This window comes from Salvia hispanica, chromosome 6 (genome assembly GCF_023119035.1).
Source record: "Salvia hispanica cultivar TCC Black 2014 chromosome 6, UniMelb_Shisp_WGS_1.0, whole genome shotgun sequence".
Classification (NCBI taxonomy): domain Eukaryota; kingdom Viridiplantae; phylum Streptophyta; class Magnoliopsida; order Lamiales; family Lamiaceae; genus Salvia; species Salvia hispanica.
This window is the reverse complement of record NC_062970.1, coordinates 22,264,989-22,280,363: the sequence shown is the minus strand read 5'-3', so window position 1 is coordinate 22,280,363 and position 15,375 is coordinate 22,264,989. Positions and strand designations below refer to the sequence as shown.

The 15,375-nt window shown below is 39.4% G+C and overlaps 1 protein-coding gene, 1 long non-coding RNA gene and 5 other non-coding genes across 7 annotated transcripts; 2 read left to right on the top strand and 5 right to left on the bottom strand.

Moving 5' to 3' along the window:
• Positions 1-1,745: 1,745 nt before the first annotated feature.
• Positions 1,746-2,713, top strand: LOC125192856. Its single transcript, XR_007171483.1, has 2 exons — positions 1,746-1,839; positions 2,464-2,713. It is a non-coding gene; the product is annotated as an uncharacterized LOC125192856 (long non-coding RNA).
• A 7,435-nt stretch (positions 2,714-10,148) lies between these two features.
• LOC125192045 lies at positions 10,149-11,811 on the top strand. The gene is made up of 3 exons (XM_048089497.1): positions 10,149-10,176; positions 10,898-11,026; positions 11,239-11,811. The coding sequence occupies exons 2-3, from the start codon at positions 10,924-10,926 to the stop codon at positions 11,646-11,648; spliced, it is 513 nt and encodes a 170-aa protein (XP_047945454.1). The 5' UTR covers positions 10,149-10,176; positions 10,898-10,923; the 3' UTR covers positions 11,649-11,811.
• Positions 11,812-12,851: 1,040 nt separating this feature from the next.
• On the bottom strand, positions 12,852-12,970 carry LOC125197686. The gene has a single exon (XR_007172216.1). It is a non-coding gene; the product is annotated as a 5S ribosomal RNA (ribosomal RNA).
• Positions 12,971-13,372: 402 nt separating this feature from the next.
• On the bottom strand, positions 13,373-13,491 carry LOC125197685. Its single transcript, XR_007172215.1, has one exon. It is a non-coding gene; the product is annotated as a 5S ribosomal RNA (ribosomal RNA).
• A 401-nt stretch (positions 13,492-13,892) lies between these two features.
• LOC125197684 lies at positions 13,893-14,011 on the bottom strand. The gene has a single exon (XR_007172214.1). It is a non-coding gene; the product is annotated as a 5S ribosomal RNA (ribosomal RNA).
• A 400-nt stretch (positions 14,012-14,411) lies between these two features.
• Positions 14,412-14,535, bottom strand: LOC125197687. Its single transcript, XR_007172217.1, has one exon. It is a non-coding gene; the product is annotated as a 5S ribosomal RNA (ribosomal RNA).
• Positions 14,536-14,903: 368 nt separating this feature from the next.
• Positions 14,904-15,022, bottom strand: LOC125197683. Its single transcript, XR_007172213.1, has one exon. It is a non-coding gene; the product is annotated as a 5S ribosomal RNA (ribosomal RNA).
• Positions 15,023-15,375: the final 353 nt, after the last annotated feature.

The window sequence follows — 15,375 nt, the reverse complement described above, 5'->3', positions numbered from 1 at the left end:
GCTTTAGGGGCCTAAATCTTTCAAGACCACCCATCCTTTAAAACTAAGCGAGTCATATTCCTTTTTACTACTCCCTTTGTCTCAAGATAAGCGAGTCATATTCCTTTTAGGCATTTGCCACTATAAGCGAGTCATTTCACTTTTTAGCTAAAAATCATCTCTCTTACTTTATTATCCACCTATTTTGTTCTTACTTTACTTCTCTACTTTTCTCTCTCTCATACTTTACTCTCTTTACTTTGACTCTTTAAATATCAATTCCTTAAATCTCGTGCTCAAAAGAAGTGCTTCGATTATCTTGGGACGGAGGGAGTACAGTTTTAGCAGTGGACCCCATATTCCACTACTTATTTCATTCATATTTTATTATAAATCTAATACTCCCATCCAACAAGAGCCCTCTTGGTTGAGCACGAGTTTTAATGTATAATCTATACTATACATAAAAGCTCGGTTTTTTGGGGGGGAATTTTAAGGGACTTCCCACCTAATTTCAAATTTCAGTTTTGGAGGGAATTTTACAAATTGTATCAGCCACCTCTCACTAGCATACTTTGAACAATAGTTAAAATGACCCCACCATCTTCATGTATTAAAACCAGCAATTAATATCATCGTTTTTAGTTATAAAGCTGACTAAACATATAATCAACCAGATATATATATACATTACATCATATATATATATATATAGGGGTGTGTTAGGGTCCTTACAGCATCTTAGTGTAAAACACAGCACTAATCACAGCCCTTGGATCATTAGATTGGATGGTTGTGATTAGTTACATTATCATACTAAAAATCTACATTATTAGCCGAGGTACATTATTAGACTAGAAATGTACATTGTAAGACTAAAACTGTACATTAATAAACTAAAATGCTACATTATTATCCGAGCTACATTATTAGTCTAAAATTCTACATCATTAGATGACACGTGGCATTAATCTAACCGTTAGATCATAAGATCCAATGGACTGCAAGTGTTTTGAGTTTTACTTATACTTAGCGTTCTGACCTGAATACATCCCTATATATATATATATATATATAGGGATGTATTCAAATCCTTTTCATATCTTTTGTCCTTTTTTCTTCTTAATCCTAGCCCTACGATTTTATCATCTGACGGTTAGATTAATGCCACGTGTCATTTAATAATGCACATTTTCATTCTAATAATGCACAGCGGCTAATAATGCAACATTATAGACTAATAATGCACATTTTCATTCTAATAATGCACAACGGCTAATAATGCAACATTATAGACTAATAATGCATTGATCACAACCATCCAATTTAAGGATCCAAGGGCTGAGATTAAGAAGGAAATAGGACACTTAGGGTGCAAAGGAGCCTAACGCACCCATATATATATATAGGGTCATAATAATCTACAAACCCTCTATAATACAAACTCTACAAACTTTAATCCTACCCACTTAATACAATTAATCAACGGCTAATATATGAGATTTTTCTAATGTCAACATTTCCTACAAATCTGTCAATAAAGGGTAATTTAGAGAATAAAATAATCAACCAAAATCATTAATTACGTTGAGATTATGCAATCCCGATAATTGCGTCATTTCATCTCTCCCCCCTTCACGTTTCATCTCCTCCCCCAATTCACATTTTATCTCTCTTCTTTCCGCCAATTCCAAATTCTCGCCTTCTTAGTTCCTCTGTAATTAGTCGACGGTACTCCTTTGTGGCTGCTGCAGAATAATCGAATCCTCGTCGGTGTTGAAGCGAATCGTCTGCTGCTGTGGCCAAGCCTCATGAGTTCTGTCCGACGACGTGGCCAAGCTTCGGAGGAGTCGTCTGAAGGTGAGATTTCCAGCGAAAAAAACCTAGTTTTCAAACGTATTGACATTTGTACTCCTGGTATTTGTTCGATTTTCCTGCCAATTTTTTTTTCCACTCTTTATTGACATTTAATTTCGTTCTTTTGTTGGTTTTATTGGCCAAAAACCTAGCACACGTTTCATAAGTTTGATAATAAGTGTTGATAAGTTTTGGATTTACAGAATTCATAAGTTTTGGATAATTTGGTGGAGCTGCGTTAAGTTTGCTTTTATGCTCAATTTGTAAGGGTAGAACTATGGTGATGTTAACATCAAATTTCAGTGTATTACCTTGTAAGCTGCTAGGAACACTGCTTGGGTTGTTCGTATTGACATTGTTGGGGTTGTTGTGTATGGTGACATTTGTTGTTCATATTGACATTGTTTGGGTTGTTGACATTGTTCTAAGTCTCTGTTTGCGATTTCCGTGTTCATTTTTGTTGGATTTTTCGTGGGGATATTGACATGGCGGTGTGGTGTTGTGTTTTGCAGCTGCGTTGACATATGTATGGAATTTTATTTGTGTTCTTATTGACATTACATATTGACATTGCTGGGGTGGCTGTGTATGGTGACATTGCTTGGGTTGTTGACAATTCCTCTCCAGCCACTGTCTGTTGATGATAGCCTTCCTCCCATGGCGTACCATGTTGTCAAAGATGAGGAGTACCGCGGAGAGGTTAGAGTCGCCCTCACAGAGGAGACGAGGTTGAAGAGGAGAGCCTTGGAGGATGGAAACAATCATGTGTGGAGTGAGAAAGATGTCGGCATTACTTATCAGTTTGAGATAGTCATTTCATTGCAACTACTTGCTGTTTCGATTTTTTTGAGGAACATACATTTGGTGGATATCAGCATTATTGGTCATGGTGTTCTTATACATGGATCTGATTTTATGCGGAAAAAAAAAAAGAAAAACTGAAATTGAAGATTTGATAAAAAAAAAAAAAAAAATCAACATACTCTTCGTTGGTTTCGTCATTATGATACATCTATTATTCAACTTAGCCAAAAAAATACCTTGAGTTTCATAAGACATCTGCAAAACGTGTCCGTTGAGCTTACGCTGGAAAAAAATTAAGGAGTGAACTTAGGAACGATTAATCTGGAGAGAATATGCTGTCTAGATAATGCTCATAATATTTTTGTTAGTAATATGGTAGGGAGTGAAATTAGAACGATTGTAACTGAATTGTAATTGAACTCCAATTTGATTTCCATTTACACCCCTGTTCACAGCAATTGCATTAGCTGTTGACATCAAAAAATGTGTATAATACATACCGTTGATTAATTACAATTAGTTGATAGGATTAAAGTTTGTATAGTTTGTATTATATGGGGTTTGTATTTGATAACACTCCTATATATATATATATATATAGGTTTGTGTTGTATTTTTTTTAATATCTCTTTGCTTATCTTGTCAATTTATATTTTGCAGATATTTAAGGTATGTGAATATTATTAACATTTTTCTTTTTTACATTGCTTAACCCTTTATTATTTTTAACTCTTTATTTATTTTTTAGTTTGTTATTTCTTTTTATATGTGTTTATTTATGATTCTATCTATTATGTATACTATGCATAAATAAATACTCCCTTCGTCCTACTTAAAATGCAACATTTGAGAATCGGCACGGGATTTTATGTAGTGTTGTTTTGTGAGTTAATGAAGAGAGAGTAAAGTAAGAGAGATGAAAAAGTAGAGATAAAGTTGTTTCCATTTAAGGAAACGTTTTATTTTTAATGGGACAACCAAAAAAGGAAAACGTTGCATTTTTAATGGGACAGAGGGAGTACAAAATAGATACGATTCTCCTCACAACATTTTATGTGGCTGCAATAACCACAATAGCATTACCTGTTCATTTCATCAGCCTCCAACCCTACGGCGTTTGCGTCTCCGCCCCCGCCTCATGCAATGTGAGATGAGAGAAAAGAAGGAACTGAGGAAGGGAGACGTGGGAAGGCGTTGTCGAGAATGGAGAAGGAAGAAGCCTTTCAATTTTTTTGCCAAAGAGAGAGAAATGAAAATGGGTTTGGCGCAAGGTGAAGACTGGGGAGAGAGAATGGATATGTCATCATTGTTGTTCTTCCCAATATTTACATAGTTACAACTTACAATGCATCAAAAAAGATACTCCATGCCGGCACAATTTTGAAAGATTAAATATTTCCCACTCAAGATGGTCACATTCTTGAGTGGCACAGAATTTTATGAAGTATTGTTAGGTGAAATAAAGTAGAGAGAAAAAAGGTATTTGAATATTTTAATTAGGAGAGAGGAGAGATGAGGTTATTTCCAAAATTGGAAAGTGACCATCTTGATTGGATCAAACAGAAAAGGATAGGTGACCATCTTGAATGGGACGGAAGGAGTATCTTAGTTTCCAACCGTAAAATGGGTTTTTTTCTTTAAAAAAGCTGTAAAATGGGTTTTAAGTTTTATTTCTCTATTTATTTGTATTAATTCTCATAAGTCCATTAAATATATATTCTAATCAAATAATTTCAAATAGTATTAAATGGAGTATATATTTTTATAGATCAATAAATCAACTTATATAAAATAAACAACATCTACAATGTCATTTTTTTTCTTTTATTGAACAATATTCTATGTAAATGGAGTATATATTGCTATAGATCAATAAATCAATGTCATTTCTTTCTTTTATTTTAATATAATATAATTTTTTTTAATATACTTTAAGCCATAAAATTCCCCCTCAACGGCACTAATTCATTTTGTTCAAACACCACTACCTCCATGGCCCCACCTCACCGATCCATTCTCTCACATAGAATATATTAGTAATAATATATTTATAAAGTTGATTCCAACATATTTAGTCATTAATAAAAAATAAATTTGCATTGTTAATATTTATAGCAAAATTTTAGTCATAAGTTATTAACAATAATGAATTTGCATCATTAATATTTATAGCATAGAGTGAAATATAATATTTAAATATATTTGCATAAATAATTCAATTTTTTTGTCAGATTACTAAAAATGAAGTAGTAGTATATATTAATCATAGTTATAGGCTTATAGCCTTGTAGGAATGGGTGTAATTGTAAAGACGTGCCATATATAGTAAAGAGGTCCCGGTTCATAATTACCATAAATGATAAAAATGTGTCACATTCTACTAACTCATTCTACTCATATATCATTTAAAACTAATATATACAAGTGAAACTCTTATTCCACTAATTTTCTTCCACTCACTTTTCTTAACATTTCTTAAAATTCATGCCGTAAAGAAATGAGACTCCTATTCGCGAAAGGAGGAAATACTAGTTACATTTTTATTTTCTATTTCAACAGAAAGTGCATGTACCTAGACCATTGGCAAGTCACACGGCTTACGGAAACATAGACAACATCACATGTGTCCGCACTGCACCTTCTTGAGCTTGATTGAAAGCAAATAATGAAACTGGGAAGGATTTTACATTGATGCAAGAGATGGTGAAGCAACTCATGATGTCCTAACTATCTCACCAATCGAGTTATACTATTGATACTTCTAAAGAGAAAATCTACTTTCTCAATTCCATGTTAATTGAAACATTTTCTATTTTGGGAAGTTCGAAGATAATTAAGTCATTTATATTTTTAGCAAAAAGTAACCCTCTCTTTTATTTTTATTTTCTCTTCATTTCTCTTACTTTATTCTCTCTTACTTTATCACTATCCACTTAACACATTATTTTTAATCTCCATGCCGAAAAGAAGCGTCTCTATTAACAAGGAACGGAGGGAGTACAATCTTTTATTACAAACTCACTACAAAACCTGATACTATGTGTATCTATTGAACTTCATACTTTAATCGTTTATTATAAATAGTACATCCTTCATTCCATGTTAATAGAAGCATATCTTTTCGGCAAAAAGATTAAGAAATAAATATCTAATTTATAAAGTGACGAGAATAAAGTACGAGGGATGATAAAGTTAGAGAGAGATTGTTAATACGACTCTTTTCTCGTGGATCAGAAGGAGTACTTTTTAGACTTATCGCTTGTTGCTTATTGTATATTGCTTATAGATTGAAGACTCATGAATTTGCTCCGAATTTATTCTTGTAAATAAACCCAACAAATAAACAAGATAAACCAAGAAATGGAACAAGAAAAATGGATAAAAGGATTGATGATGGATTAGTGTTATGATTTAGGTGAAGAACAAGAAAGAAATCCCAAAGGCACTTTCACATACAAACACCTAATGGCTCCACAAACTAGCAACACAAGAACTAGCAAGCATACCTTTAAAATCAACCTTAGCCTGGCAAAAGATCGAATGCAACCCGAAGGAATTTGATAAGTCTTCAAAAGATGAAGAAGGTGAGCTCTCAAATATGGAGAAATTGTCTCTTACAAATATTCAAAAGCTGAGAATGAATTTTCATTCCCCACAAAAGAGTATTTATACTAAAACAAAAGTAATAGGAAAAATCGTCTTTAAGAGCTTGAAAAATGGCATTTTCGGGCAAAACGCCCGGCCCGGACGTTTTGGGGCCTTTCCAGGGCGTTTTCTCTGTCGCCGGGCATTTTTGGCAGCTCTGTGCGACTTTCGTCAAACGACCATAACTTCTTCATCTGAGCTCCGATTGAGGCGTGTAAGGTACTCACGCGAAGCTCTTTTTTCGATGAAGATAATGGTTGTCTTAGAAGAACATTTGGACACCATCTTGATAGGCAAATTCTGATTTGAGTCAGACCTCTGAATCCGGCTTGGCTCCTTGCCATATCTCCACCTTCTTTTCGGACCCCAATCAACCCATGGCCCTCGATGTCGTTGCATACTATGATTGTGAATCCCCGGATTCACATCATCCTCTCCTTCTTTGTGAAAGGATTTGTCCTCAAATCCGGTTCTTCGATTCTTCCCTAGGACACCCGGATTCACATCATCCCCTCCTTCTTTTGAAGGATTTGTCCTCAAATCCCGATCAAGTACACCTTGGATAAGGAGCGGTTCAACTTGGCCTTGTTCACATGAGTTCATTACTGGTAAAAAGTTACTCGGTGCCTCCTCAACTCGGGGTTCACATTCCAAACCTTTCAATTTCTGCATCACAAAGTCATCAAAGATGAAAGACAAATCGAAAGAGTTAGTGAAATAAGTGTCGCTCTTCTCACCAAGGGAAAAAAGGATAGGGTGATTTAGAGCCTACCCATGGGTGATCTTAGAATCTAACAAGCAACCTTTTTTTCTCACATGCTTGTGGTTTTTCTCTCTTAAAAGGTTTGATTCACACTCACCCTCACCATTCTCTCTTGACTTTTGCATCTCACATTTTTGCCTTTTCTCACACTCTATATTTTCTTCTCTCTCTTGATCATTCATTAAAGGCTCATTTACTTTTGCAATATCATTTGGCTTCATTTTCATGCTCAAGACTGGAAGGGCTTTTAATGGCTCACACTCGTTTCCGGCTTCCACTATGCTAGACACGCCATCATTTAAAGTTGGGCGTGCGTCTTCTTCATGTATGGCTGTGGAGGACTCTTCTTCATCATCACCGGCAACAAAATCCACCCTATGCTTGACATGCTTTTTAACAATGTGGTTAACGTCGTCACACTTATTTTGAATCAAGCTCTTTGAAGGAGTGAAGTTGGATGATAACCACGACGAAACCTTCGTGTGATAGCTAGGATGAGATAGGTCCACCTTCTTTGGTGGGATGCTTCTTCGGCTTGTGTCTCCACCACCATGTCGAGGGCTTGAGCTCATCCTTGCGTTACTTGAGACTTCCTCCTCTATTAACCACTCATGCACCTTATGACGATCATGATCCCTCATCCACCTAGAGTGAGACTCTCGATGGAACTTTGGAGCTTGTTCCCTTCTACTCCCTTTATCAAGTCCATCCTCATGGTACCTTGACTTGTAGCCACTCCTACCATGTCTCTCTCGGTCACTAGGTGCCATGGAATGGTTATGTCTAACTCTATCTCTAAGGTGGCTTATATCCTCATGATACGCCGTAAATCCTCCTTGCATAGCATTCACAATACCCTGCACCTTGTGCATCTCCTTCATGATTGAGGAGAACATCTATTTGATAGTACCATCGGATGATGAGGCGAGTTATGCCTAGAGTTCACCATTTCAAGTACCTACAAAACAAATTGGACAAGACTAGGGACAAGTCCCTTTTTGTTAGTAACACAAACAACACACACACCCGAGAATGGAGAATTTAGTGAGGAGCTCACTTCCCATATTGTAAAATCCTCTTTCCCCAAACTCACACCCAATGTCACTCGAAGGGCTTAGAAATTTTGGTGGCTAGGATACTCTCCCTCACTTTCTCTCAAAGATGTTAATCCACAAGGGTAGCACAAATCACAAACAAGCTATGCAACTAGGCAAGTAATTACTAGTTCTAGAAGCCACGAGATATAGTGAAAGCAAGGTACTAGGCCAATGGAACAATTCAACAAACACTTTGTGTGCACAATTTCAACCAACAACAATAGACCAAACAATTGATGAAATTTTGGCCTACAACTTTTAGACAATCAAATTGACGTACCCAAGAACACATTTATCAATTTATAGCTAAAGCCCATGGATAGAACTTGAGATCTCTCTTCTTTCTTTTTTTTTTGACAAATTTTCTAACAATTTTCACCCTTTGAGAATTTTTTTTTTCTTTTCTTACAAGAACAAGAACCAATAGCTCTTGATATCAAATAATGTGAATCTTATATATTGAAGACTCATGAATTTGCCCCGGACTTATTCTTGTAAATAAACCCAACAAATAAACTAGATAAACTAAGAAATGGAACAAGAAAAATGGATAAAAGAATAGAGGATGGATTAGTGTTATGATTTAGGTGAAGAACAAGAAAGAAATCCCAAAGGCACTTTCACATACAAACACCTAATGGCTCCACAAACTAGCAACACAAGAACTAGCAAGCATACCTTTACAATCAACCTTAGCCAGATGCAACCCGAAGGAATTTGATAAGTCTTCAAAAGATGAAGAAGGTGAGCTCTCAAATATGGAGAAATTGTCTCTTACAAATATTCAAAAGCTGAGAATGAAAACCCTACAAAAGAGTATTTATACTAAAACAAAAGTAATAGGGAAAATAGTCTTTAAGAGCTTGAAAAATGGCATTTTCGGGCAAAACGCCCGGCCCGGGCGTTTTGGGGCCTTTCCCGGGCGTTTTCTCTGTCGCCGGGCATTTTTGGCAGCTCTGTGCGACTTTCGTCAAACGGCCATAACTTCTTCATCTGAGCTCCGATTGAGGCGTGTAAGGTACTCACGCGAAGCTCTTTTGTCGATGAAGATAATGGTCGTCTTAGAAGAGCATTTGGACACCATCTTGATAGGCAAATTCTGATTTGAGTCAGACCTCCGAATCCGGCTTGGCTCCTTGCCATATCTCCACCTTCTTTTCGGACCCCAATCAACCCATGGCCCTCGATGTCGTTGCATCCTATGATTGTGAATCCCCGGATTCACATCATACATCCTTCGTTCCATGTTAATAGAAGCATATCTTTTCGGCAAAAAGATTAAGAAATAAATATCTAATTTATAAAGTGACGAGAATAAAGTACGAGGGATGATAAAGTTAGAGAGAGATTGTTAATACGGCTCTTTTCTCGTGGATCAGAAGGAGTACTTTTTAGACTTATGACTTGTTGCTTATTGTATATTGCTTTATTAGTTATTGATTTACAGTTTTAACGGGAAATAAGATGATGTTCTATGTAAACAAACAAACAAGAAAAATAAAAATTTCAAGCGACGCATAATCCTTCGGCAACCGTGATTGGGCTGTCCAACATTAGCTATTGCCTATTGGCGATAGGGACTTCCAACAACGTTTTCATTGGCAAAGCTGTTGGTAATATTTGTGATTTGTGCATGCTTATGTCTATAAGTAAAAGACTTTTGCGACAAGATCATAGGTAATAGCTTGTATCCGTCGATAATTGTGTTCACCAACTTATTTGGTTATTTGTTGGTTATTTCCGTCGTTGAATCCCATATTTTTTGCAATACATATGAAAATATACAAGCATAATTTGTGACAGAATAAAACTGAATATAAACAAAAATTTTAACAAAATATTTAAGTTTACAATTAATAATGGGGCCTTCGCATACTGGGCGTCTTTTAGGAACATTAACATATTGGGGTTTTTCAAAAACCGGCCCTGTTAACTTGAAGCCCAATTAAACGACTATTTATATCCGCCTTTTGCAATAAAATTCCCTATCATTTTCTTACTATCTGTTCTAATCACTGACTGAATCTACTGGTAAATCTATTTTCTGCTCTTTACCTTTTTATTTCCTTTAACAAATTGTGCTTAATTTTGATTTTTGTTGCGTGAAATGAATATTTATGTAAGTTATTTCATGACTTATGTTCATTCAATATAAATTAGTGATGAATTTTGCTGCATTCATTTCCAGAGAGGAATCGAGCATTAAACTGTTTCTGATATTTAGATTAGTAATTTGTGTAGAGATTTCATTTTTGTTTGCCGAGGCAGTTAAAAAAAATCCATCAATATTTTAGAAACACGCGAAGAAGGTTGTGATTAATGATTCTATAGCTGAAGCGAATAAATAAAAGCGTTGAAGAATGTGTGTACAACTCTGCATGTGTCTTTCTTGGTCAACGATGTTTCATCTTCTGATATCACTTTGGATTTGTGCATCTGTTGAAACTCTGAGAAATAATGTCTCTTTCTTCTATTTTGATATTTCTGCTGTTTAAAGTCTCATTTACTTTTATTTTTAAGTAAATGTACCTCATATCTACTAAATCATAATGCTAGTATTCGATTTATAAAATCAATATGTGAAAGTGGGGACACATTTTTACTAATTTCATTAACAAAATCAAACAATTTCGTAATATGTGTGATAAAGAAAGGAAGGAGTTTATTTTAAAAATTTTAGCAAATAAATTTAGATTTATACTCCCCCTGTGCATACATTATTTTGAATGGTTTTGCTCTAACTAATTTGTAGGTGTAGACATCAAGGTTGAGAAAGCAATGAAAGAAAGGGCAACAACTCGATCTAGAGCTACTGATCATCCAGAGCTCACAGGTTCGGCGCCTACCTCCAACTCCAACGAGCCGTCGACCACACGAAAGAGTAAGCCAGCAGTTTCGTGTAAATTCTCTTGCCAAAGAAACTTGTACTGAACGAGTTGATGAGCATTCTCTGCCTCAGATGGAGACATTCTTCAAACTCGAGCATCTCATCACCGAGCTCGAGCTTGGAGAATATTCTCGATCACGGCTCATGAACTAATGCCAGTAATTTGATGTATCCCATTTCCCCTGGTTCAACTTGTTATGCATCAGCTGACTCTCCAATGCACCAAGTGGCTGAAGAGGTTAGGGCTCGGCATGACGCGTTGGTGCGCCAATTCTGTGAGCTCCGAGATTGGACTGAGGAGTCTGAGCAGGCCTTGCTCAAGGCAAAGCTAGAGATAGAGATCCTCGAGCAGCGCTGCAAGGATTCATTCGATGCTGGCCGCGCTGGAGGGAGGCTTGAGATGGAAGCATCGGATGAGTACCGAGCTGCCATCCGTGGAGCAGCTCTTTCAGGGATCAAGGAATATCTCAGATCCTCAACGTTTGAGATGCTCTGGGCCGCAAAAGCCGCCGAACATGAGGCCATCGGATTCATGAGGTGCAGGTCGCGAGTTCTCGAGCTCGGAGGCTTCAAGGAGGGGTTTGACGTTGACGGAAACCTCGATCCGTCCGTCTAATTTGTGAAATAGGAAGTATATAACGAACAAATATGAAGTAGGGAGTATTTTACCATGTTTTCTCTCTACTTTCTTTTGCTCCTAGATATAATTCGCATGTATTCTGCCTACATTATGTATCTATCTCTCCAACTTCTAATGTAATATTTGCAGCTATTGAAGAGATTAACTTTTGTGCTATGGAATTTAATAATGTTACATAAATGAGAAAAAGTTCTTTGTAGCCTAGAAATTAACTAAAGAAAGAATAAACCTATCATAATTATTGATTGCATCAAAAGAAGCCTGCATAATTACATAGCGCTGTACCGAGGTTACAGGGTAATTAAATTTAGTAATTCACATTCCAAGAAACTATTTTGAAGTAATTATCTAAACTGGAACTTTTTAATTCTATTTTCATATTTTCATAGATTTATTGTAAACTGGAACTTTTTAATTCTATTTTTCATATTTTCATAGATTTATTGAGAGTGTTATTTTATATGTTAAGGGCCCGTCTGGTAGCTGTGAAATGGGGTGAAACAACACTATTCACCCTTTCTATCTCTTGTTTGGTAGCACTGAAACTATTCGGAGGACCCGGTAAATGCAAGCGGGTTTCAGGCTTCTCCATACTATTATCCATGTAATAATGAAACTGAATCAGGGTTGAGAGCAGGTATTACAAACACTCATTTCACCATTAGGCTGAAAAGAATTTCTTCACCCATTTTACCCTCAACTCCCTCCGAAAATGGGTCACCCATCCTAGTACTACTCTCGCCCAAGCACGCTTAACTTAACTTCAGAGTTCTGATGGGATCCGGTGCATTAGTGCTGGTATGATCGCAACCATCAATAGCCCCGCACTTTATTCTATCATAGCGTACGCTCCCGTGCGCAGGTTCTGATCCCCACCCTTCAGACGGGCATAACTTTTGATCCGGGAGGAGTTACGGGACCCACAACATATCACCGTGAAGCTCTCGCCGAGCCCCAAGTGCTAATCTATGGTTACAGCCCGGGGCTACTTCCGGGAGCAAAAAAAGCCGTTTCGAGTTATTTCGGCCACATTTAGTTCGCAGCTACTGTTTTTCGCCAGGCTGCGGGACCCAATCGTTGCAGGCGCGGGGAGATTGTCGTACCTTTCTGTCCTCGTACTCGCCAACCACTAATCGAGTTTCGGACCACAGCAAGACCAACTGAACGCACTCGCAAAAAGGGGTGCAACACGAGGACTTCCCAAGGGGTCACCTATCCTAGTACTTCTCTCGCCCAAGCACGCTTAACTTCGGAGTTCTGATGGGATCCGGTGCATTAATGCTGGTTTGATCGCACCCATCAATGGCCCCGCACTTTATTCTTTCATAGCGTACGCTCCCGTGCGCGGGTTCTGATCCCCCACCCTTCAGACGGGCATAACTTTTGATCCGGAAGGAGTTACGGGACCCACAGCATATCACCGCGAAGCTCTCGCCGAGCCCCACGTGCTGAGCTATGGGTACAGCCCGTGGCTACTCCGGGAAGCAAAAAGAGGCCGTTTCGAGCCATTTCGACCACATTTAGTTCGCAGCTACTGTTTTTCGGCACGTTTAAGGGTGTGGGACCCGCTCGTCACCGGCTCGTGGAGATTGTCGTACCTTTTTTTCCTCGTACTCGCCAACCACTAATCGAGTTTCGGACCACAACAATACCAACTGAACGGAAAAAAAGAAAAAAAAAACTGAACGCACTCGCAAAAAGGGGTGCAACACGAGGACTTCCCAAGGGGTCACCTATCCTAGTACTTCTCTCGCCCAAGCACGCTTAACTTCGGAGTTCTGATGGGATCCGGTGCATTAATGCTGGTTTGATCGCACCCATCAATGGCCCCGCACTTTATTCTTTCATAGCGTACGCTCCCGTGCGCGGGTTCTGATCCCCCACCCTTCAGACGGGCATAACTTTTGATCCGGAAGGAGTTACGGGACCCACAGCATATCACCGCGAAGCTCTCGCCGAGCCCCACGTGCTGAGCTATGGGTACAGCCCGTGGCTACTCCGGGAAGCAAAAAGAGGCCGTTTCGAGCCATTTCGACCACATTTAGTTCGCAGCTACTGTTTTTCGGCACGTTTAAGGGTGTGGGACCCGCTCGTCACCGGCTCGTGGAGATTGTCGTACCTTTTTTTCCTCGTACTCGCCAACCACTAATCGAGTTTCGGACCACAACAATACCAACTGAACGGAAAAAAAGAAAAAAAAACTGAACGCACTCGCAAAAAGGGGTGCAACACGAGGACTTCCCAAGGGGTCACCTATCCTAGTACTTCTCTCGCCCAAGCACGCTTAACTTCGGAGTTCTGATGGGATCCGGTGCATTAATGCTGGTTTGATCGCACCCATCAATGGCCCCGCACTTTATTCTTTCATAGCGTACGCTCCCGTGCGCGGGTTCTGATCCCCCACCCTTCAGACGGGCATAACTTTTGATCCGGAAGGAGTTACGGGACCCACAGCATATCACCGCGAAGCTCTCGCCGAGCCCCACGTGCTGAGCTATGGGTACAGCCCGTGGCTACTCCGGGAAGCAAAAAGAGGCCGTTTCGAGCCATTTCGACCACATTTAGTTCGCAGCTACTGTTTTTCGGCACGTTTAAGGGTGTGGGACCCGCTCGTCACCGGCTCGTGGAGATTGTCGTACCTTTTTTTCCTCATACTCGCTAACCACTAATCGAGTTTCGGACCACAACAATACCAACTGAACGGAAAAAAAGAAAAAAAAATGAACGCACTCGCAAAAAGGGGTGCAACACGAGGACTTCCCAGGGGGTCACCCATCCTAGTACTACTCTCGCCCAAGCACGCTTAACTTAACTTCAGAGTTCTGATGGGATCCGGTGCATTAGTGCTGGTATGATCGCAACCATCAATAGCCCCGCACTTTATTCTATCATAGCGTACGCTCCCGTGCGCAGGTTCTGATCCCCACCCTTCAGACGGGCATAACTTTTGATCCGGGAGGAGTTACGGGACCCACAACATATCACCGTGAAGCTCTCGCCGAGCCCCAAGTGCTAATCTATGGTTACAGCCCGGGGCTACTTCCGGGAGCAAAAAAAAGCCGTTTCGAGTTATTTCGGCCACATTTAGTTCGCAGCTACTGTTTTTCGCCAGGCTGCGGGACCCAATCGTTGCAGGCGCGGGGAGATTGTCGTACCTTTCTGTCCTCGTACTCGCCAACCACTAATCGAGTTTCGGACCACAGCAAGACCAACTGAACGCACTCGCAAAAAGGGGTGCAACACGAGGACTTCCCAAGGGGTCACCTATCCTAGTACTTCTCTCGCCCAAGCACGCTTAACTTCGGAGTTCTGATGGGATCCGGTGCATTAATGCTGGTTTGATCGCACCCATCAATGGCCCCGCACTTTATTCTTTCATAGCGTACGCTCCCGTGCGCGGGTTCTGATCCCCCACCCTTCAGACGGGCATAACTTTTGATCCGGAAGGAGTTACGGGACCCACAGCATATCACCGCGAAGCTCTCGCCGAGCCCCACGTGCTGAGCTATGGGTACAGCCCGTGGCTACTCCGGGAAGCAAAAAGAGGCTGTTTCGAGCCATTTCGACCACATTTAGTTCGCAGCTACTGTTTTTCGGCACGTTTAAGGGTGTGGGACCCGCTCGTCACCGGCTCGTGGAGATTGTCGTACCTTTTTTTCCTCGTACTCGCCAACCACTAATCGAGTTTCGGACCACAACAATA